Genomic DNA, 24,691 nt, shown 5'->3' on the forward strand with positions numbered 1-24,691 from the left:
GGAGACAACATCCAGTACTCCTGGCCCCGGCCCTTTACCGTAGACAGGCAGAACAGCAGCAGCGGAATGGGGCTGAGAGTGCCTGGCCCACAGCTGGGCTTCATTAACAAGATGGCGGCAGGTGACTCCTAGTAGGTGCTGATTCCAATGCACGCTTCTCTTTAACAAGAGCACAAGGAGGCACCGTGGGCGCCTATACACCCAGCCACCGGCAGTCCCCACCATCACAGAGGCCAGGCCTGTAGTTATCTGCCGAGAAGGGGCGAATTGAGTAATTACAACCAATGTTGGGCTCCTTTATCCTGCTTTTCCCAACAAGTCAAATAAAAAGCACAAACCCGAACACAAACCCGTCAACTTCTAAAGTTATTTGGAGAACATGGACCTCAAGATGGATAAGCAACATGGCTGGCTGTTTTCCATTCTTCCTGGAAAGGGCATTAAAGAAAATACACTGCTGGCATCTACCGCCACTCTAAACGTAAATAATAAGCTAACTTCTTCACACTCCCTGCCACTGAGCTCATGTTAACTCGGAGCAACCCCATAGGACAGAGTTGAACTGCCCCTGGGGGTTTCTGAGATGGCAACTCTTCACAGGAGAAGAAAGCACTGTCTTTCTCCTGCAGAAGGGCTGGTGGGTTTGAACTTCTGGCTTCCCAACTCAAACACAAAGGACAAAACCTCCGAAACCAAAAGCAGGCATGATTTTTGATGTGTCAATCAGCCCAATAAAGCAATTCTTACATCATTGTCTTACCTTTCACTTCCCCGCAGGCTTGTGAACCCTTCATTGTGGCAGACACTAGGGGATTCTGGGGCGGGAATTTAGGAACTTAATTTAAGTCAAACCCACGTGATGTAGGCAATCAGGAGATCAGACCCAGAAAGGCACTGAACCGAGGCCAGAAGGTCCAGCCCCTGACTGGTCAGGCACTTTCCTCCCTCACCCCAGCATGACACCTGCAGACTCACAGGCCTCATCCCCTTCGCCTCAGTGAAAGCGCACCTGTAGGCACAGGAGGAGACACCTGGTAACGAGAGACGCACGCTGCCTTAGGTTTCGCCCTTCTTACTTTGCAGGTGCCTACCCTTGCCCGCCCTTCACCCAATTCATCTCCTCAACCTTATTATTCCTGCTTCCTCTCCACTGAGACCACGTCATCACTCCAGCCCCTTCCATTAGAAGGACCAGAGAGTTTACGAGGTTCTAAAATGCTCACGGGAACCAGAGGGTTCTCGTTGGTACTAACGGAGAACAGGTCTGCTTTGGCCCCAGGTTACCTTGTCCTTACTGGAGTATCTAAATGGGGGCGTTTATGGAGCGGCCACTAAATGGGAACACACTCGTGTTTTTCACTAGTTGACTCAATTCTCACCTGATAAAATTTCATCTGGAGTAGCTATTACAGACTTAAAGGAAAATTACCAAATCAAAGGAACAAATAAAACAGAAGTGTTTCTCTTCGCTCAGGATTTCTTGAATTCCAAAAGGCTTTCATTTTCAAAAGGTAAGCCAAGTTTTTAAGCACAAAAACATTTTTTCATCAATTCAGATGCCTTACAATTTAGGATTAAATCACAGTCCTAACACGACAGCTGAAATCCATTATTACAACCCCATCTCTGACCCTACACCTCCACAAGGAGACCTGTCTTTTGCTACAGAAATTCAGCAAAATAAAAATACATCTAACTGTGCATTACATAAAGGAAGTTTTAATCTCCCTGGTCCCTGCTCACCCTCAAATGAATCTTTAATAAAAATGTTGCCATTTTTGCAATGAAAACGTTTTTTAAGTAACTATTTTTAGTCGAGGCATGAGAAGAAGCTCAAGCATTCTAAATGATGGGAGTCGTTATAATGAAACTCTCCCACATGTCCACAGCAAGAACGCAAAGAACCCTGGGCTTTGTGTAACATTAGCAAGGCTAAGTGTTATCGCACTGGGGAAACAACATGTTGGTGTTAAACATGCCGTGCTGACTTCAAAATGAGCCAAAGAAAAAGACCATTCCACTAAAGTGGAAGCACTGTCGTCCAGCAAGTGAGGGATTTATAGAATCTAGAGCTTTCAAAATTAATTCAGCCGGTCCTTTCACTTGAAAAGGCTTCTACTTGGTGTGTGATGACATGTATGATGACATGTGTGATGCCATGTGTGATGACATGTAAAAAGCTAGTTAACCTTCAAGGTTATTCGTAATGTTGTTGAAGTGGGAAGTGCCATCTTTGGGGACATGGCCTGAGAAAGGGCTTCAGATTGAACTAGATTTTTTATCTGTATTATGAACTCCAGCCACAGGGGAGGGGAGGGCCAAGCTGGAGTTGCATAATAGCATTGCTGGAGGGGGTCAGAAGCAGGAGCTCGGATGAAGGCCGGGCTGCACACCTGGGTCCTTCTGTACACAGGCCAGCCAGACCACCTTCTGAGGAGAAATGAGAGATTCCTAAATGATGATGATTTCCCCCCAATGATGTTGAAGGTAAAAAATGAGTCCTTGGGTCAGGGTTCTCCTGATTCCCGAGCGGTGGTTTAACATGCTGCAACTACTCTTCAAGGGCACAGCCACCTCTCATTCCCCAAGACTGAACGTGTGGCTCAGTGGGGTGGTTGTATTTCTTCTCCAAATTGCGGAGGCACAAAGAATGGAAATTGCCCTGAATTGTGACAAGTGCAGGCCCAGTGCACTACAGATACAGGCGGAGTCACTTGAACTTGCAAACACCACATACAGATGAAAGGTGGGAATGACATTCCCATTTGGAGCGGTCACTGAACTAGCAGAGTCAAAAAAACAAAAACAACAGGACCCGTGGTGAGTGGTGATACCGGGAGGGTGGCGGGAGGCTGTGGTGGAAAGGGGGAACCAGTTATAAGGATCTACATATAACCTCCTCCCTGCAGATGGACAAATGAAAAGTGGGTGAAGGGAGACGTCGGACAGTGTAAGATAGGACAAAATAATTTATAAATGACCAAGGGTTCATGAGGGAGGAGGGAGTGGGAAGGGAGGTGGGGAAATGAAGAGTTGATGTCAGGGGCTTAGATGGAGAGCAGATGTTTTGGGAATGATGAGGGCAACGCATGTATAAATGTGTTTTACACAATTGATGTACGTATGGCTTGTGATAAGAGTTGTATGAGCCCCTAATACAGTGATTAAAGAAAAAAAATCAAATGGATATTCTAGTGCTTGTAGGTCTTACTGAAAGTTTTCAACTAATTTGCATAAACTACTGATACTTAGAGAAAGAGAGAAAGTGTGTGTGTGTGTATGTGCGTGTGTGTGTGTGTGTGTGTGTGAGAGAGAGAGAGAGAGAGAGAGAGAGAGAGAGAGAGAGAAACTCAATGAGGCTCTCAGGGAGGGCTTTCTCACCTGGAGAATACATGCTGTTTTAGTTTGCAGTTAGCCCTGGCAGTAGACTTAACGGTTTGTCTTAAATATTTTCCTCTCCCAAGTACAGTGCTGATGTCATCAAGAACCTCCCAAGTGAGCAGCCTGCACTCGTCCAAATCCAGCTGCCGCCCTGCTCATAGGAACCCAACCCAACGAGACAGGTCAGGACCTAAAGGGCAGGCAACTTGGGATTTTCCTTCCTTAAAAATACTGCAACCAACCAACCAACCAACCAACCAATCAATCAGATTGCCCCCCCTTCCACCACAAGGAAGGTCTTTGAGAAGAAATATTTTAACTAGAAACCATGTCACCAAAGGCCAATCCCAAAGTGTATTTCATAAATGAGCTTTTTTCATGAAGACCTACGCGTTACAGCACATTGGGTCAGCATATCATTCTAAAGTGATGGGTTCCAGGAGGAACAGTGTTGAGAGGAAAGGTGGGGGTCAGGGGTGGGATGCGTGCTTCAGGATTCAGGATGACAACGCCATCTGTGGGGATACATGGAACACCGTAGCTGGGAGCGTTCCGAGGATTACTTACTGTTTTAAATACACTTTTCTGACTCTGGGGATCCAGAACAAGGGAGGATGCACTGTATTTTTCTAAAAGGAAATCGTGTCACAAACAGGAAAAGAAAAATCTACACATGACAGTCCCTATTGCTGTCCTTTTAAGTTGCTATCCTGGATGGATTCCGGGAAATTTCTTCTCTCTCTTTATCTGACAGCAGGTACAACCCATGTATTACTCATGCCAGAAAGTCATGACTACAACATACCAGTCAGGTCAGCCTGGGATGGGAGGCAGCCACTGGACCACACTGCAGCAAGTGCAGTGGTGACCCCTTTCCATTGTACCCCAGAACCATACAATAATCCCCAACAGAGGGAAGCACTTCTTCACATCATCCTTGGGTCCAGAACCCAGAGGTGGCCAGAGATTGGCCCACAATCCAATTGTCACTGGAGTGGAGCTGCGACATTAAAAAAAAAAATCCCCACCCTGAGTTTTGCCATTAAGAGGTTACCTCCCATAAGTTAATCTATAGGGTAAATACATTTACTTAACACAGGGCAGGGTGAAAGGATCACTTGATATATAAACCACCGGGGAAGGGAAGGTGTTACCAAATAGATTTGGTTGTCACTTTGTTAATGCAAAAATCTTATTTTCACGGTAGATTAAGAAAGAAAGGCAGACCATCTCAGATCCGAATGCCACTTTCTTCCCTTTCAACAGCAAGCAGGATTAAATCCAGCAAAAATTAAGAACGTAATGACAGAACATTCTGGTTTTCCAAATCGGGTGACTCAATTAGTTGCTGTGGATCCGGATTCAAGAGAGCCCCGCATGTGTCGGAGAACTATGCTCCCCAGGGCCTTCTTTCTTCTTTTTTATTTAATCATTTTATTGGGGCTAATACAGTTCTTATCACAATCTATACATACATCCACTGTGTCAAGAACATATGTACATTTGTTGCCATCATCCTTCTCAAAACATTTGCCTTCTACTTGAGCCCTTAATATCTGCTGCTCATTTCACCCCTCCCTCCCCACTCCCCCCTACCTCATGAACTCTTCATCATTCATAAATTATTATTATTTTGTCATATATTACACTGTCCGATGTCTCCCCCTACCTTCGGCTCACCAGGGTCTTCAATGGCTGACCTTTTTGGGAAGTAGATGGTCAGATCTTTCTTCCCAGGTGACTTCACACCTCCAATCCTTCAGTGAGCAGCCGAGCTTGTCGCCGAAGGCCCCTTGCCAGTGAGTCTATTGGCCACTCACAGAGACCCTCCAGAGGGGTTTCAAAGACTCTAAGTACGTATGGGAGTAGAAACCTCATCTTTCTCCCAAGGAGTGCTGGTGGGTTTGAACCGCAGACCTTGAGTTTAACAGTCCAATGCTTGCCTGATGGCACTACCAGAGCTCCTTCACTTAAGTGATAACCTTGGGTAATATTCCCAAGATTAAGACCCTGAAAGGCCCTGGGTTGGGAGGTTCTCTATGGGGGCATTAAAGTACTAGGAGAGCATGAGACAGTGGCTTCTACCAGGCAGTAGGAAGGAATTGTTCAAGTGTAAAGCCTAAGGTGGCTCTCATGGTGTCCCTGGATGCCCTGGCTTTGGGGCCTTCATGCCAATGGGCAGGTTCTAAGGCTTACATCACCAACTGTGTAGATGCCCTGTAAACTTTTTCTCCCAAAGAAATCGTGTGTCATATTCCAGAGATGAATTACGTACTGCTAGAACTGACTCATGAAATGGTTTACTTAATAATCATTTAAAATGTAATTGGGGATGGGGTTTATTCAGCGCTATATCCATTGTTCCTCCATCAGTCCTATTCCCTGCCAACACTGAAATGAATCCTCAGTCTGGGAAGGCGACAACTGCAGCTCCAGAGGTGGAGCTGGAACTCTCCTCTTCTGAGACGCAGAAGGATTGTGGGAACTCTGGGGCACAGGGAGAAAGAGGCAAGGCATCTCCTAACTTCTTCATTCCAGCAAAGGGCCCCCCAGACATCTCCATAACTGGACATGGCCAGAATTCAGACTTCAAAGGAGAGGCTTCTTGCTCTCTCATCAGCGGCTGTGTCCTGATTTGAGCATCACTTGACTGTCGAAGTGGAGGTGAATGTGTGAGACTTAATGATGCAATTACCTTCTGTGACTTTTATAAGATGGACAAATGTCCTGATTTGCTGCAAGGTATAATATATATATATATGCCTTCTGTTGGTCAATGTCAAGGTCCGTGATGCTAGGAGGCAGCCCCCCCCTCCTTGTCAGTGGTAGCCATATCACCCTGAGGAAGGGTAACACCTGACTAAGGTGCCATTTCACGCAGGCACGTTTCTCTGGCAACTGTGATGTGTGGGGGGAACTATCTCGCTCTGAAGATAAGGGCAAATGAAAGGAGGCTGATGCACCTTTGGGGGTTAACTGGGTTATCACACAAGGAGAAGAGGGACGCTAAGCACCTCTCCCGAGGAGATCCCAGATCAAAGAGCTGAACAGAAATAGTACTTTTCCAGGTCACCTCTCCCAACCTTGGAACGTGTTAGCATACCGGATTCCTTAATGTCTAAAGTCAAGCATAGCATGGTCAACAGGAGCTACGATTCAAACAAAGTACCAGGCTCACATTTAGCAATCTGTGAACCCCTTTATGGGCTTCCTGGTCAAATTCTGCCTAAGCGAGCATGATAGGATGCATCGTGCTCGCATGGTAACCATAGCATTGAGTTCATTGTAGATGTACATTTCTACCCTGTAGGTGACAGTGATTAAGTCAACTCTGGGGAAGACCTGTCCTTATTAAAGGCATGTACTGGGGACCCGTGTTTGTCAAGGCACTGTGCCAGGCTACTTCAAACCCATCTGGAGTCAGGCTGTTCAGGATGGGGCCTGCTCCTGGCCATACAGAATGGCTCCCTCCTTCCTCTGAGGCGGTTTGAACCTGTCTAAGGATCTGTGACAGGAGAGAGTAGATCGGAGAGGAAGAAAGGGACCCATCCTCATTTCCACACTCACTGGCACCTGTGAGGCACTTAGCTCACGTCATTGCCCACAAACTCCCATGAGGTAGGTGGTCGGGAGGGAAAGGAGAAATCATGTGCCCTAACGGGCAACTAGTGAGTGAGTGGGCACTAGCACCTGCCCTGAAAACAAGTCTGCCTGCCTCCAAAACCCAATGTGGTCTCAGGACAGATCCTGCGTCGTCAACACCGAGGTCACTTCTATAGGATGCTGGGGATTGGAGGCCGTGAGCGAGGTGGTGACATCTCTCTAGTCCTCTGTCCTGCTGACGCTGGCTGCTCATTCCTTCAACAGAAGTTTCTTGGAAAGAACAATCAGTCACAAATGCAAAATTGTGTTCATATTCGGATGTGGGAATTTCACTTTGAACTCCAGCCCTGTCATTGGCCACAGGAGCAAGTGTCTAGTTCATGGTGACCTTCCTCCGAGGAGAAGCAGACAGGATTAGACCCAAGCTCTGGTCGTGTAGGCTGGGAGAGGCAACCTGAACATATGCTGCTCCTGGTCCTCCTCATCAGTATAAAGCGAGCTCCCACTGCGCCCGGCTGTCACTAAGTACACTTTAATCATAAAAACAATCATGATAAAAACCTTCTTCCATTCGACCCGAGGGACACTTTCATGTTCTTTGTTGCCAGAGAAATTGCTATGGAGTTGTCAGTCCTTGCCAAAGGGCAGCCCATCATGTGAACGAACACACTGCTGAAGCCCTGTGTTTAACCTTTCCGGCTATTGGTCAGCAGTGAACAGCCACGCACACCCACAAGGACCAATTTATGACTCGAAGGGAAAATTACACTCTTCAAAGCATCCCTTTTGGTAGCAGCCATGGTCGTCAGTGAACATAATATCCATTTAAAAGCAGTGGATGTCTATTTCCAACAGAATGGGATGGCAATGCAAGACACATCATCCCACTCAAACATGCTCAGGCTACGCAGAGCATCATTATGACCTGTCAAGTGAACTAATTTCCTTACTTCTTTTTCTTCCCTGCTGACTATCGTCATCAAAAGCCACATTAAGTAGCAGTAGTAAATGTGAGCAGCAATCACTACAGAATAGCAAAATAATCAGACTCAAGAGGGGGGATGCAAAAATAGTATCTCTCACACTGAAGGTGAAGAATGCAGACAGGTGTGAGAGACTCCACAAAAAGTCACGGTGAATGGAGCGTCCACCCAGAGACGCTGTTAGTGGAACCGTCAGCTACCACTGCAATAGTCATTGTTGACAAGGAACGTAAGATATGACAAGATAATAATAATAATAATTTATAAATGATCAAGGGTTCATGGGGGAGGAGGCACTGGGGAGGGAGGGGGAAAATGAGGAGCTGGTACCAAGGGCTCAAGTCGAAAGCAAATGTTTTGAGCATGATGAGGGCAACACATGTACAAATGTGCTTGACATACAATGGATGGATGTATGGATTGTGATACGAGTTGCACAAGCCCCCAATAAAATGATTTTTTTAAAAAAAGGAATGCCCAGAGGAACACATTGGAAACCTCCAGCTGAAGGGGTGGTAGCTGGAGCCGGATGAAGGGCAGCGGTGGAGGCAAGGAGCACTGCTCACATTCCGAAGCCGAGCAGCAGACAGCCTCCCGGGCTGGCTCAAGGAGGCTAAGGGACCACGTGGCCGAGAGGTTGAGGACCTGAGTGAGGGCTGACCGCTAGCTGAGAAGTGTTTCTCTAGACCAATGCCTGGCCCTTCATATCCTCAGATCCTGGCTTATATTGACTTCCCTAATAACCCCCCCTTAATTGTGAAATAAATAAAAGGAATGCCCTCTGTTATCTTTCAAGGCCCTTCTTTCTAGCTTTCAGGTATCTAAGGAATAGTAGTGCTACAGATAATGATGTATCCATGTGGGAAATCATTTCGGTGAAAGAGAACAGAAAGGCAATACACCACATGGGAAGATTCAATGGCTGACCCAACACGGTAATTACTACTATTACCCACTGGGATATTTAATGATAAAATTGTCACGAATCATTTATTCTGCCTCTAGTTTTCAAAAAGGAGTGGATCCCATGAGAAAATGTAATATATTGCCTTTAAAGTATTAGAAATGAAAGATGCCTTTTGAAATGTACCTAGTGAACAAATTTCTGCTCTGGGTGGCCAGTAGATAAGTTAAGTCTTATCCGTGTGTTCCAGATCAAAGAGTGCCATTTTATTCAATCACTTCTCTCATTCTATTTGGAAAATGAATTCTTCAAGATAAATGAAGTCACTACTCTTGTTAAAGCTCTTGCCAAAAAAAAAAAATTCCACTGAACACAAGTGTCCAGGGTGTGCATTGATGGAGGAAAAAATGAGGGGATGGCATCAATGTACGGATTCCCCAAACACAGACTTAGGTATACATCAAACAATGGGACAGAAACTTTCATCTGAGTTACCGTTCTGAAGAACAAAACAAAGCTATTTTCTGGTGGCTGAGAAAGCATATTGTTTTAAAGCAAAATAATGAAGAATCACAAGGTGTTAAGGGACCTCAGGGTGGATCAAATTAAACACATTCATTTTATAAACGAGTCACACGAACTTACAGGACTCATGTGAGTATTTGAGATCATATTAAGAGATGGAAGATGATCTAAATGTAAACATTCGCTCTCTTGATTCTATGGTCATTGCCTTTCAACCACAAGAGAGCTATTTCTGTGTTGTCTGAGCTCACTCAAGGCAAATAAGAACAATCTAAGTATTGTGAAGGCCTTACCCACTGGTAGCTTACCCTCCAATAGGAAGGCAGAACATTTTCCTTGCAGTTATGATAGAGTGATAAGAACACTGATAGGGAAGTACTCAAGCAAGCGCCCCCCTCTCCCCCAGGACTTGTAGTGCCAGCAAAGGCTTCTCCAAAGATCTTTGCTGGAACTGGGTCCTGCAAGGGTAGGTAGGGAGAGAGAGGAGGAGGGGCAGGAGGGGCAGCAGAGCTGTTCCAGGTGGAGGGAATAGCTGACAAGTAGGATCCGTGGCAGAAGGGGACTTGGTGCATCGGAGGAAGTGAAAGACACTCATTGTGGTTGGAGACAGAGGCAGGGGAGGGGACCAGGTGCCTAAGCCCACAGGACGTTCTGCCATTTTAAGGAATCTGGAGATTATCCCATGGCAATGGAAAGACATTAAAGGATTTTAAAACAGGGAAGTGTGGTGACAAGATCTGCATCTTAGAAAAAAATATTATTACTTTTGAGTAGAGGAAATAAAAAGACAGGAGGGGCTTAGTCCAGAGAGAAAGCAAAATGGACAGAGTAACTCAGAAGGCAGAGGATCGTTAGCTAATGAGGTATCTGCAAGGAAGGGGGAGAAGTGGTTCGATTGGAAGTATTCGGGTAGTTGAATTAGAGTACTTGATTGTCAATCAATGTGGGCCATTAGGAAGTGTCACGGATGATTCTAAAGTGTCTGGCCCAAGTCTTGCTTGGGGGACGTTCTGAGACGAGAAACCTGACCACTTCATCTGGGATGTCACAGACCATAGAAATTCCAGACAACTCTGCGTCTGAGGGACACCGTGGAAATGCACTCCAAACCTCTGTAAGCATGGTGTGTCCACGGTGATATCCAGAATCGCCCTAGAAAGACAAGTCTGCCAAGCAGATACCTTCAACCTCAAAGTCTGACCAGTCTCTCCACATGCACGGTGGCCCTTCCTGTTTTCTGGTGGCAGCTTGTAGTTCAAAGGAAGCCTGAGGAGAGTTTCTGAATAAAGAGGAATCCAAACTCAGGGAGAAGGATTTACTGTGTAGAAGTTCCCGCAAGAGCCCTAAGGTTTCCCAGGCCCCACGTTGAGGAATAAAACCCGAAGTGTGCTTGGGGGTTGTGGTACTCACCCCTTCGCCGCCATTTTCGCCCGTGTTGGCAAGCATCTCCTGCAGGGCCCTGACAGACAGGGACTGCTCCAGGACAAAGTTGCAGACGCAGAGATCCGGAGGGATGTACTGTGGACATCAAACAGGACAGAATCAGGGTCCCTCCTCCTGTCAGTCAGGGATCAGTCATGCAAGAAAATATCTCAACGGTACGGAACGGAAGCATCAAAACGACAGATGCACGAGCAGGAATGTGACAAATGGACTTGTGTTTTCCAAGTTCAAGCAAGTTTTAAGTGAGGCTCTAAAACACGGGAAGAAGAAAAACCCAGTTTCAAAGAACAGTTGTTGTTTGATGGAAAACTGGGCCACTGGGGTGAGTTCATTTTTAGGCCTGAAAGTGACTGCAGGCCACCGTCCTGGCCTCTTTCTAATGTATGGTGCGCTCATTCCATAGGCGCTCCATGCCTGCTCTGGGACATCTCTCAGCAATGACTGTATACTGACCGTCCTCGCTCCCACTCAAATGTCATCAAGTTAACTCCAGTTTACAGGGACCCTCTGGGTTCCTGAAACCACCAGTCTTTCTCTTACTCCAGCTGGTAGACTTGAAACTCCAGCTTGGTTAGCAGCCAAATATCTAACCCATAGCATCACCAAGCCAAACTCGCTGCCCTTGAGTCGATGCTGACTCAAAGCAACCCCACAGGGCAGGGTAGAACTAGCCCTCTGACTTCATGAGACTACGTTTTACGTGAGCAGAAAGCCTCATCTTTCTCCTGAGGAGCTGGCGGGTGGTTCCCAACTGCTGACCTTGCAGTTAGCAGCTCCGTTGGGGCTCTCTGTATCGGCTACAATGACAGACCATATTCCTTATGCCCTTTTTCTGTGCCAGGCTCCGCTGTGTTCAGCTTGTACAAATTCATGCAATCCTTTCAACAACCTTATATGACCAGAACCCTTGAGGATACTCTAACTTAGAGCGACTGTAAGGTGTAGGATGATCACACTTTATAGGGAAGGAGTCCCTAGGTGAAATGGTTAGGAGCCCTGGCGATATAGAGGTTTCATGCTTGGCTGATAACCGCAAGGTCAGCACTTCAAAACCACCAGCCGCTCGTTGGGAGAAAAACAGGGATTTCTACTGCTGCAAAGAGCCACAGTCTTGGGGCAGTTCTACACTGTCCTATAGGGTAGCTACAAGTCAGAAGGGAGTCCACGACAGTGTTTTCTCTTTTTGCTTGTTTGTTTTTGAAGTAAACTCGTTAGTGCTCAACTACTAGTCAACAGGTTGGTAGTTCAAACCTCCGCAGCAGTGTCTCTGGAAACAAGTCGAGTGATCTGCGTACTAAATGGCACATCATGGAAAACCTGTGGTGCGGGCCTACTGTGCACACACGAGGTTGTTATTTCCACCAAGGGGCAGCTAACATCAACACAGGTGGGGAATGAAGACACAGAGAAAAACGAGGCCACGCAAGGCCTGAGGCCCTGGCTTACACCCATTTGACCGAGTCAGAATTTAAACCCGATCCTCTAGCTCCAAAGTCTACGCAGAAGACCCTGGACTGTGATGTCACAGATGAAAAGATTTAAACATTTTTGTTTCGCCAATGGAGCCTTTTCCTACCAACAACTATTTTGGGAACACATGTATGTAAAGCATCGTGCTTGGTCCTGAGCAAGACATAGAAGAACACAAAGCATGACCACTGCGCTTCACATGCTTATAACCCAGTTTCACGAACCACCATTTTCCTTGGGGAGGCAGTTTGTGATCACCTTGCATTCCAAACTTTGTTCCCTACATGATATTGGCAGAATACAGACACCGTGAGAATGAGAATGACGTGTGAGTGCCAGCAGTCGCTGAAGCTGTGCCTGACCCTCGGTGACAGGTAAGGCTGCATCTATAGTGCTCTAACTTCACAGATAACCTCTCAGGTGTCAGCAGTTTTGCATTAAAAATAAAGGCAAAGGAACTGGTGACATTGGAGGTTCCTTTAATTTCCAAGTGTTTATACACATTCTTCACCTCTCTAACTTGGGAACAGAGAGGCATTGGTGGATGAGTGGTAGAATCCTCGCCTACCAGGCAAAAGGTCTGGGCTCGGTTCCCAGCCAGTGCTAAGTCCCTTACAAGTGTGTTGCTACAACGTTGAACGGGTTTCAGTGGATCGGGGAGCACAAGGTGGCTGAGGAAGAATGGCCTGGTGATTTGCTTTGTGAAATCACCCAGTGAAAATCCAAATGGAGTCAGCGGATCCCAAAGGCTACTACTTTCATGGAAGTGCTCTTAATACTATGGGCTTGAGTACCTTTCTCCTCAAAGATGCTTCTTTTCAGTGTCTGTGCCCACGAGTCTTCAGAGCCTAGAAGGCTGGAGTTACAGGCACTAGCTCAGTTCTCCTTAGGAAAACAAGGAGCGACTGTAACCGAAGGAGAGTACAGCTTGTATTTTGCATGCTCTGGCATTGTTTTCCAAGCCTGTTCCTGCTGCAGGTAATTTACTCATTTGACTGGGACCTGAGCAGCAGGCAGCTGGTGACACGGGGCAGAGTTTCACATCGAGGAAGTGTTTTTAGAGCACGCGTGTAGCATCATTATAAGTTGCACATATTAATATGATAAACTATTCTTGTATGCCATGAAATTATATCATCCAACCCCGCTCCCCAGATATGAGGCCTCTCAGAAGATTTTACAGAGATATTTTCCCCTTCCATGTCTAGTGCAGCCTGGATCCACACTCAAACCCAAACTAAACCCTAAAACGTTTGCTGTTGAGTCAGTTCCAACTCCTGCTGGTCGCATCAGTCACTGAGTCGAATGGAAAGCGATGGTTTTCTTGGAAGCCGATTGCCAGGCCTCTCTCCCAGCGTACAGCTGGGAGGATCCGAACTGCCAGCCTTCCAGTGAGCAGGCGAGAGCAAATCATTGACATCACCTGGGAACCCAGTGGGAAACCAAAAACCGGGATTTAATCTTATCCTCCTCTCTCCATTTCAGTTTTGTGTAGGACCTGGAGATTGTCACTTCAAGACGACCTGCAAGAATTACCATCGGCACTTCACAGGCTGCTTGCTAGCTCATCAACTGAGTGCGTTGAGCTTCATGCCCACTTAAAAAATCCCCCATCTGCAGTCCATTCTCTTTAAGACCAAAACCTGCTAGTCTCCAGCTAGCGACGCTGCTCCGATGAGACTGTGCGAGGCTAAGGCAATTTCTTTCCTCCCCATGTGTCTGGTTGGCTTGGACAGGGCCCAGGAGCTCGCCTCATCACTGCCATCTGTCCTCCCTGATGGGGGGCCACCAATAGCACAGACACTGGGCATGCTACAATTATAGCTATCTTTTCCCTGCAGGTATTAAAAGTCCCAAGATGGCCTTGATTTAATTACAGGTAGCAACACTCACTCACCTGAACTAAGCACTCACTGCCATCATGTTGGTTGCAACTATAGCAACCAGAGAGCAGACAGTGGAGTTTCTCCAAGGTTCCTGAGATGATATCCCTTTACAGAATGAGTAGAAAGCTTCTTCCACTGGATTTGAACCACCGATCTTTCCGTTAATAGCCCAACGTGTACCATCAAATCTCCTTCAAAAGTATGAATAACCAAACCAACCAAATCCACTGCCATCAGGCTGATTCCACCTCATAGCATTGGTGAGGTTTGCGAGACTGTAAATATTTATAGGAACAGACAGTCTTGTCTTTCTTCCACGGAGCAGCTGGTGAAACTGATCCCCTGAACTTCTAGTTAGCAGCCAAAACTTATTCCACAGGACCACCGTAAGTAGGAATGCCCAAAGACAAACTCACTGCCATCAGATCAATGCTGACTCACCGCGACCCCTGTGCATTTCCGAGACTGTTCACTGTATATATGAGTAGAAAGCCCAGCCTTTCTCCTGCGGATCTGCTGGTGGTTTCGAACTGCCGACCATGCAGATTGCAGCACAATTTTTAACCACTACACCACCAGGGTTCCTCAGAAGTATGAATAGGTATACTTAAAGAGGTAGACAGAATACAGGGGGAGAATGCACCCCAAACGGGAGCATTGAAACTGCCACCAGTTAATACCATTTCCTGGCAGTTTAGTTTTTGTACCTCTGAACTGCAGTCCCTCCCGGAACTCTATCCATCTAGGGCTACAGTTAAGTCACACCAAAAGCACACAAAGCAATGTGGGGGCCACAGTAAGGGAGGGAACAAAACGCACCTGGCAACTTGTCACAAGAATGGCTCGCAGAGCAGAGAATCACCTGACCTGCTACGCCAGCTGCCATCCTTAATTAAACTCCACACTCCCTAAGAATGAGCAAAGTCCACTCGTCCATCACAGCTAATTTATTCGCAGCTGTGAGAGTCCTCCAGGAGTGCAGATCATTGTCTCTGAGCTGTGGAGCCTGTGCCTCAGTCACCCTGCCTGGCAGCCGTTGGGGGCATGTGCTTGAGGATTCTGGACACGGAGAGAGGGCTCTGTTGACATCTGTTCTGACAGGGCTCCTCATTCCTCTTGCAAGGCCTGTCCTTCGCTTAGAGAAGTATTACATCTCCACATGTCCTACAGAAAACCTTGAGGAGCCAGGGCCCTTGGAAACCCAGGGTCTAGATATCCATTTTGCCTCCCTTGGTAGAAAATTGCCGTGAGTTATACATGGACTGCTAACCACAAGGCTGGCAGTTCAAACCTATCACCTGCTCTCTCGGAGAAAGATGAGGCTGTCTACTCTTTAAAAGACGTATAGCCTCAGAAACCCTACAGAGGGTGACCGGGAGTCAGAATCAACTCGGTGGCAGTGGGTTTGTTTTATATGTAGACACTAAGCAGCCCTGGTGGTGCAGTAGTTAAGCACTTGTCTGGCTGCTAATTAAAAGGTTGCCGGTGGTATGAACTCCCCCAGGGGCTCTGTTGGAGAAAGACCCTGAGCTCTGCTTTCTGAAGGGTTAAAGCTGAGCAAACAGTAAGGGGCAGTTCTACCCCATCACATGGGATGGCAGTGAGTGAGAACTGACTTATGGGCACCCAGCAAGAACAGCATGTGATGGTGGTGTCAGTGAATTGCTAACAGCACCTCACTTGGTTGGCAGTTCAAACCTATCCAGCTGTAATGTGGAAGGAACTCCTGGCTGTCTGCTTTCCTGAAGAGTAGAGCCAAGGAAGCCTCATGGAGCACAATTCCACTCTGGAGCACACTGGGCCCCTCTGAGTTGGGATCCGCTCTACGGCAATGCGGTTCGGTTCTCGTTGTTGCTGCTTCTGCAGCAAAGAGTGGACTGGAAGGTGGATGCGTCTTCCAGAAGTTCACACAGCTCCTTTCTTGTTATTCCGGGGCTTATGAAATCTAATACGGGTGTGTGGGGGGTGGGCATGGGGGAAGGCTCTGGTGCCCTTGTTCCTGTGGTTTTTCTTTCCTTTTTAGAAACATCCATTAGTAGAAGACACCTTTTAAAAGTATGGGCCCAACAGAACTTATATCCTTGTTCCCTTTGCTTTTTCATCCCATTTCCTGAAATTGGAAAAGATAAGGTAGATAGAGGGGTATCATGAAAGAGTAGAGGGAGTGGGCAAAGGCAAGGGAAAGTAACGGATAACTTCACTTTCCTCATCTACACACCCTGTTCCATTCCACCACTAGGCAGTTCCATAAATGTTGTATTATACTCTTATCTCCAGAGCCTTGGTTGCCCAATGGTTAAGGACTTAGCACTAACCAAAAGGTAGTTGGTTTGAACCCAGCAGCTGCTCTGTGGGGGAAAGACATGTCAGTCTGCTTCCATGAAGATTTATACCTTGAAACCCTATGGGGTACTTCTACTCTGTCCTACAGGGTATGAGCCAGAGATCTATGAGCCAGAGATCAACTATGAGCCAGAGATCAACTTGATGGGCAATGGTTTTTATTTATTTATTTTTAAATAATCACTTTATTCGGGGCTAGTACAGCTTTTATAACATTCAATACATCAGTTGTATCAAGCATATGTGTACGTATGTTGCCATCATCATTTCCAAAACATTTTCTACTTCAGCCCTTGGTATAAACTCCTTTATAAAAATTTTTTGATTTTTATACCACTTTAATGCTGGTGGGTTCAGCCCTGCTTCAATGGGTAGGTTGCAAAGGTTAAGTAGTTTCTAATGGGGATAAGAAGTGGCTCTGATAAGTGAGAAAGCATTACCAGGTAGCTGGGAGAAATGATTTTCAGGTTCTTGTATTTGGGTTGTGGACATTCAATATAGCCAAGTCAGAGGCAAACCAAACCCTGAAAATAAGGGACATGGGCAGGTTATCCTTTCAATTGGAGTTCTCTGCCTACAGGGACAAGGGTAGAGAGCAAGTTCATAGTGCAGCCATCAGGCACGTTAGGCTAGTGTATTAGAATACTTGGGCCATCCATTTTTAGTCCCCACACGTGCTCCTCTGGCGTTGAGCAAAATCCCTTTGGGAGTTCTAGCTTGATTCACGTGGATTATAATCCATCAAGGGAAGAGCTTTAATTAGAAGAGACCCAAGCTTTAAGGACAGAAAGCTGCCTCTGCAGATGACAGGATGACAATGGGATCATCAAAACAGAATGACAAGCCAGTGGTGACTCAGAGGACAAAGACAGGGCCACTTGAACAGGTAGGTCTTAACCACAAAAACGTCTATCTAAGGAGAAACCTTGAAATGTCTGAATTTTATTGAGGATGGCATCTCAAGTGCCCCTTTGATGATCTATGTGTGCTGCTTCATTTATATCAAATCCAGAAATAAATATGGCTGGTATTCACTGTCATGGTGATTTCAAGGATGTTCATGTCTCCAGGGGCACTATGTCTACTGGTATGTGGCAGTGCGAGGCTCAGGTCTCATCTGGCCTTGTTTCTTTCTTTAAAAAAAAATCATTTTATTGGGGGCTCATGCAACTCTTATCACAATCCATACATATATCAATTGCGTAAAGCACATTTGTACATGTGTTGCCCTCATCATTCTCAAAACATTTGCCCCCCACTTAAGCCCCTGGCATCAGGTCCTCAGTTTTTCCCCTCCTGCATGAACCCTTGATAATTTATAAATTATTATTTTTATCATATCTTACACTGTCTGACGTCTCCCTTGTGCTCATTCTATTTCACCACACGGCGTCCAGCTGCCCTGATCCCAGCTCCTTACCAAGGCTCAGTGTAATCCTACTGTAAAGCCATGGAGGAGAAGACTTTTCAAGTGTTCCTAGGCAGAAAACCACGCTCCCCTTTAGAAAATGTTCCCAAATAAACAGGACCCATTGGGAAGAGTACAGTGCTCCGTGGGCCTGTCTTTCTACTGGCTAACAATAGGCTCCTTGAAAATGGCACACACAGATTGTATTTAAGGACTTGTAAGCAGTTTTCAGACATTATCTCATCCACCTCCAGCAGACATGAGGTTGCTTAGAGAATTCCAATCTATTATCGATAGCACATAATTATTTGTTATTGTGTTAGACTACAACCACAAACTACACACACTCTCCCCTTCCAATTTCACCTCCATTTTATTTAAGAATGTAAGTAGTGAAATAACTTTTGCTGCTGCTTTTATTACACTTGGACGGTGGTTGATGGTTTACAATGAAGAAAGCTATATAATAGATGATCAACTTAGCAGAGGCTCTTACTCAATCTTCTAATTTGAGTTAAGATAGAAGATAGTGTAGACCCGAGTCAACTGAAGAAAGAAAAAAAAAACACCACAAAGGGATCAAATAAAATTTGGATGGGCCAATAGAGAAAAATAGAAGCCAAATTCACATTTCCAACTTTTAAAATAGCTAAGTACTTCTCTATATAATTGTCTCCCGCATGGCTATAAATGCCGTATCACCACCTTTAATCCTTATTTCAGCCTTATGAGCTATGTGATTGTGGCTCATTTATGTACAAGGAAGCAGAATCAGAAATAGGGAATCACTTTTCCATGATCATATTAGTGGGAGGAAGATTAAAACACTAAAGTTGAAACCCAATTCTTTTGACTCCCAAATCCAACATGGACTGTCCTAATACGACTGATTTCCGGGCTCTCATTCTTAGGCCAAGGTAACACAGGCCTATTTCACTAGGTGACCTGCCTTCCATCTCTTGTATTTTAATATGAAGTTGAAGAAAAGCTGCTCCCATCATAGAAAGAGCTCTGGGTTTCAGAAATGCCACTGGGGATAGAAAGACCATGGGCTGAAGCTAGCAGGACTGCCGGGGCTAAAGACTTCGCACAGGTGACATCACTTGCAATTCTTATGCAGTTCTCAACACAGAGACCAACTCTGCATGTGCAGTTTTTCTTCCAAAAGACAATTCAACTCTGGGGCAAACACCGGAACTTGAATGTGGGCTTAGAGGAAACAAATTCAGGTTTTAAACATTTTGAGGAGAGAAACGTTGTTGAGTGTGAAGAGAGAGTATCGTGGAGCAAAATTAAAATGCGCTAAACCTTGCTTGAAATTAAAAATTTATGTATTTTGCTACAAAGAGACTTGATTGAAACTATCTCCACAAATGATTCACAAAATGAGCTGTAGATTTTGTAGTGATAGTGCCACAAAAGCCACTACCACATGTAAGCAATGGGCTGACAGAATTTCATTGGATAGAGATGGGAGGCATTCTTTTTGTGTGGAGAGGGAAGATTTCATATTCTTTGAAAAGGATGTAAACAAGACTCCTATCGCTGCCTAGGGAATCGACTTCAGGAACGTACTGCTCTTAGCATCAAGCAGGCTGCAGGCTTGTCTTCCTTCAGGGTGGAGGGAGCTGCTGCAGAGGCCTGATGGCAGTGGAACAGCACTCCTGTGGCCTGCCAGGAGATTGACTGAGCCGGAGACCTCACAACCAGTCACAGGGCAATTGTGGTTTCCGTGAATCTGAAGGCTTTCCCTCCAAGACAAGAAGGAGTGTGTGGAAAGGAGAGCTCAGATATGGCGAGGTAAGGAAAGAAGAAAGAATGGAAGGAAGGAAGGAAGGAAGTTAGAAAGAAGATAAGGAAAGAAAGAATGCTGTATCTTAACTTATAGAAAGGTACTAATTCTATTAAGAATAAGTAAAAAGATTGAGCTTGGGAGCTTAAGTAAATACAGTGGGATTTTTTTTTAGATCAAAGAAAAATTGAGTGAACAGATAATGGAATTTTCCCAAAACCTTTTGCAATTGCCTTACATCTTCTAAGAAACCCAGTCACCCCTTTGAGAGGTACTGTTGAGCAACAGACACGAATCCAAGTCCCAATAAGCTGTCTGGATTCTTCTTAAAGCGTCCAATCCATCAAAGCATGAGGATTACTTTCCAATGATTAGGGTTATGATTGCTGTTGGTATGAGTCTACCGAAGCTCTTCTTTAATATGGAGACACTTCTGCAACCTAGAAGTAGGAAACCCAAATTGTAGGAAAATCATCCTATGAGAAAAGTCTCGCTGAGACGCGAGGCCCCAAGTGGTGATGAAGAGTGAAATAAACAAAATAACGCACAGCACAAAAAAGCACCCACCACCAATCTTTCCTTGCCCCATCCTATACGTGCCTGGGTATACTGGCTGTTTACTAACACAAATCCACAGAGCCATTCAAGGCTATCCTTTCCTGGTGAGTGTGTTTAATTAGCATGAGAGCAACACTTGTGACATCAGAAGCTGATGTCGCTCAGAGACTTCTCACAAGACAAGAGCCACCACCAATGCTGGCTTGTCCTGGAAGTGTAATGCAGACACAGGGTGTGTGAAGGATCGCCTGAGGGCTAAGTCTTCTAAAATGTCAGATTCCAAAACTCTTCTCTCTCCAGGTGGGTATTTTAGGAGGGGATCTTGGGTCTATTTGCAGAAGGAGACTGCTGACCCTTTGAGAGACACTGCGGAGAAACAGAAGGAAACTCAAGTCCGAGATCAAGTCTCTAGATTCGTTCCCAAGAGTCCAATCTATTAAAATAGGAGATTCTTGTTCTGAACAGGCAATGGACAGAGTGGACAATATGGCTGATCCCACTAGGAGATACACCGTCCCTTGTAGGTCCAGGACCCTAAGGGGGACAACACTGGAGACTCAGCTCCGGGACTGGCCCAGACTGACCCTGTGACAGTGAGGCAAACCACTAAAAGCGTGCGGCAAAGCAACTGTGGGAGCAGAGCAGGGAGCCCCAAGGGGGTACAAAGGACAGACTCTGGGCCCAAAGCACGGTACCCCATTGGACCTGACTGAAGGACACGCCTAGAGATCAAAAATCAGACCTTTATATATTTACAGGTTTTGCTATCTTTAAAATTTTTTTCTTTTAATTAATTTATTCCTCTATGGGTAATTGGTTTCCTTTTTATTGTCATAGCTGTGTTCTCACTCATTGTCTATCTTGCAATGACTTGATTTTTGGTGCATATTATTATCTCTACAAATCTATCTAGATAAGATAGACTGGATGAATGGTCTGGAGGAGAAAACAACGGGACCAATGGTTCCAGGAGGACATGGGAGAGGGGGAGGAGGGGACAAGGAGGTGGTGCTGACCAACCCAGGGACAGGGGAGCAATAAGTGATACAAAATCAGTAGCAAGGAGGGTGTGAGTGGCCTGGTAGGGATTCAGCAAGGGCAAGGTAACCGAGAGAAATTACTGAAACCCAAATGAAGGCTGAGCATGATAGTGGGACAAGAGGAAAGTAAAAGGAAATAGAGGAAAGAACTAGGTGACAAAGGGTACTTATAAAGGTCCAAAGACTGGGATGTACATATGTAAATATATTTATATGAGTGTGGGGAAACAGATCTATGTGCATATATTTAGAGGTTTAGTATGAAGGCAGCAGATGGACATTGGGTCTCCACTCAAGCACTTATTCAATGCAAGAACACTTTGTTCTAATAAATTGGCATTCCAGGATGCACACTTTCCCGACATAATTGCTGAAGAAAAATGTGTGCATAAGCAAATGTGGTGAAGAAAGCTGACAGTGCCTGGCTACCAAAAGATATAGCGTCTGGGGTCTTAAAGGCTTGAAGATAAACATGAGGTCATCTAGCTGAGAAGCATCAAAGCCCACATGGAAGAAGCACACTAGCTTGGCTGACCATGAGGTGTAGAAGGGACAAGTTATCAGACATCAAAGAGCTAAAAACCATATCAGTGGGTGCCCACCTCCCTGATACGATAAATAGAGACAAACGTGTGCATAAGCAAATGTGGTGAAGAAAGCTGATGGTGCCCAGCTAACAAAAGATATAGTGTCTGGGGTCTTAAAGGCTCAAAGATAAACAAGAGGACATCTAGCTCAGAAGCAGCAAAGCTCATATGGTAGAAACACACAAGCCTGTGTGACCATGAGCTAACGAAGGTATCAGGTATCAAGCATCAAGGAACAAAAGATCCTATCATTGAAAAGGTAGGTAAGTGCAGAGTGGAGACTCAAAGTCAACCGGTAGCCAACCGGACACCCCTTATTGAAGGGTTGTGGAGAGGAGATGAACCAGGCAGGGTACAGGGCAGCAATAATGAAACACATAACTTTCCTCTAGTTCTTAAATACTTCCTTCCCCCCACTATCATGATCCCAATTCTACCTTACAAATCTGGCTAGACCAGAGGATGTACATTGGTACAGATAGCAACTGGAAACACAGGGAATCCAGAGCAGATGATTCCTCCAGGACCAGTGGTGAGAGTGGTGAGGCCTGGAGGGTGGAGAGAATGTAGGGTAGAAAGGGGTAACTGATTCCAAGAATCCACGTATAGTCTCCTCCCTGGGGGAGGGACAGCAGAGAAGAAGGAGATGCCAGACAGTGTAATATATGACAAAATAATAATTTATGAATGATGAAGGGTTCATGAGGTAGGGGGCAGTGAGGAGGGAGGGGGAAAATGAACAGCAGATATTAAGGGCTCAAGTAGAAGGCAAATGTTTTGAAAATGATGATGGCAACAAATATACATATGTTCTTGACACAATGGATGTATGTATGGATTGTGTTAAGAATTGTATGAGCCCCCAATAAAATCATTAAAAAATAGATTTCTTTCAAATGAACCATCCAAGCATTTGAAAGTTACCTGATTGCTAGTTTTATGATCCTGTTTGATATGACCCTGACCCAAAGGATGCTCAGGTGCCTGCACACCTCAACTTGGCCAAGCATCAGAGGCTCTGGCACAGTTCAGAAAAATGTTAACCAAGGCTGGGAAGAATCAGTACTGGGAAGCATGTCCTCTTCAAAACACGAAAGAAGGGCCAGCCAAGGCATCGGAGACAAAATGCTGGGCAGCTGGTTTACAAAACTGCCTGCTGGGGAAAAGGCATAAATGTCAGTCTGGATGGTTCAGTTGGTTCTGGACGGAGCCAAGTTTTCCTCCCTGCCTGGTAATCTTGTTTTGGACATATTAAAAAATGAAGGGGCCAATGGGTGAAAACCCATAGCACTTGCACCTGGAAGCTTAAGCTGTGTCTATGATTTTTTTTTAGGTCCATAGAAACAGTCATTTTAATTATTTCTTCCTGTAAGCAGTTGGCCTTTGTAGGCACCTGGGTAAGTATTGGATTGCTAAATGCAAGGTTGGCAGTTCAAACCCACCCACTACTCCTTGGGAGGAAATTGAGGTTCTCTGTTTCCATAAAGATCTATAGCCTTGGAAACCTATATAAAGATGCTATGGGTTAGAACTGATGCAATGGTAGTGGGCTTTAATAAAACATTAGGCCATAAATAAAAGCTTAATGATTTTGATGCACAGGGGGGTACTACACATGTTCTGTGAACACTTAATGAGAACCTGAAGATCCAATTCACAAAGGGTCACAGCCTTGACAGCCATTGGTAGGCAGTTCTATTCTGCACACCTGGGTCACCAAGAGTCGGAATCAACTTGTCAGCAGCTGGTTTGGTTTTGGATTTTAACCACGAGCTCTAAGACAGCAAGGTGCAGGATGGTGCATTGACTGGAAGAAAGATGGGCAGAAATATCAAGAATTGGGGGGATGAGAGGTAGGCTGAAGGCAACGCATGTCAAGCTATCGCTTATGTTTTAGTCTTGAGTTTCGTTTACTTACAGTGAGGGGAACACAGGACAGCATTTAACGTCCCACCTTTTCCTTCCCTATTTCACATACCCTCTTCAACTGATGATGGGGGTATTGTTACAGACTTGAGAAACCATGATGAGGCTCCTCTTGCTGAGCAAGACTGGTATCCAGCAGCTACAAAATGGGAGAGTTTATGACTTTGGCCTCTTCCTAACATTACAGTCAGAGGAAAATTAGGGAAAGCATTATGAGGCATTGTGGGGGCTGAGGGACTACCAACCTACAACTGAAGGCTGGCAGAAAGAACAGACCCGGGTCCCTGAGGCAGCACTTCCTTGTGGCCTTCTCCCTCCCCCAGCCTAAGGGTCACATTGTTGTTGGAAACTCACAGACCCATTGTGAGCACCTCCAGTGGGTTGGGCCCTGCCCTGACTACAGTGTTAGTGGTGTGAGGCTCGCTCTGCTCGGAGACTACAATCTGAAGTGGACCCAAAGCTCTGGGAGGTAAAAAGCAAACACAACAGCTTGGCTTCCCAATGTTCTGGGTTTTCTCGCCTGAAATTCTTTCTTTCCACTCTCACAGAAAATCTAAATCCCGATGTGGAAATTGGACACACATTTATGTTTGCCTCCTACACTGTGTTTGCTTCCCCGAGAGAGGAGTCTAACACTATGAACTATGCTCTAGATTTTTTTTTTGAAAAATGGCAGGAATACATGGTCCTAGGATTATTAGTGTTGCAGTTTTAGAAGTCTTTTTTTGAAATAAGCAGAAATAAAACACCCACCATCGCTGGAGGTTTGCCTTTGCCAAGTTGAGAGCTGCAGGTCCCCATTTTTAAGGTGCTGTGAACCACGTACATCGGCAGGGACTTAG

General features: G+C 45.6%; 1 protein-coding gene across 1 annotated transcript in view; it reads right to left on the reverse strand.

Moving 5' to 3' along the window:
• RYR3 (ryanodine receptor 3) overlaps positions 1-24,691 on the reverse strand; it is a 418,103-nt gene that overhangs the window by 368,731 nt on the left and 24,681 nt on the right. Inside the window, exon 3 of the mRNA XM_075532282.1 lies at positions 10,807-10,914. Within this exon, the coding sequence (XP_075388397.1) occupies positions 10,807-10,914 (108 nt within the window). The remainder of the gene's footprint in view (positions 1-10,806; positions 10,915-24,691) is intronic.

The sequence above is a fragment of the Tenrec ecaudatus genome, chromosome 14 (genome assembly GCF_050624435.1).
Source record: "Tenrec ecaudatus isolate mTenEca1 chromosome 14, mTenEca1.hap1, whole genome shotgun sequence".
Lineage (NCBI taxonomy): Eukaryota > Metazoa > Chordata > Mammalia > Afrosoricida > Tenrecidae > Tenrec > Tenrec ecaudatus.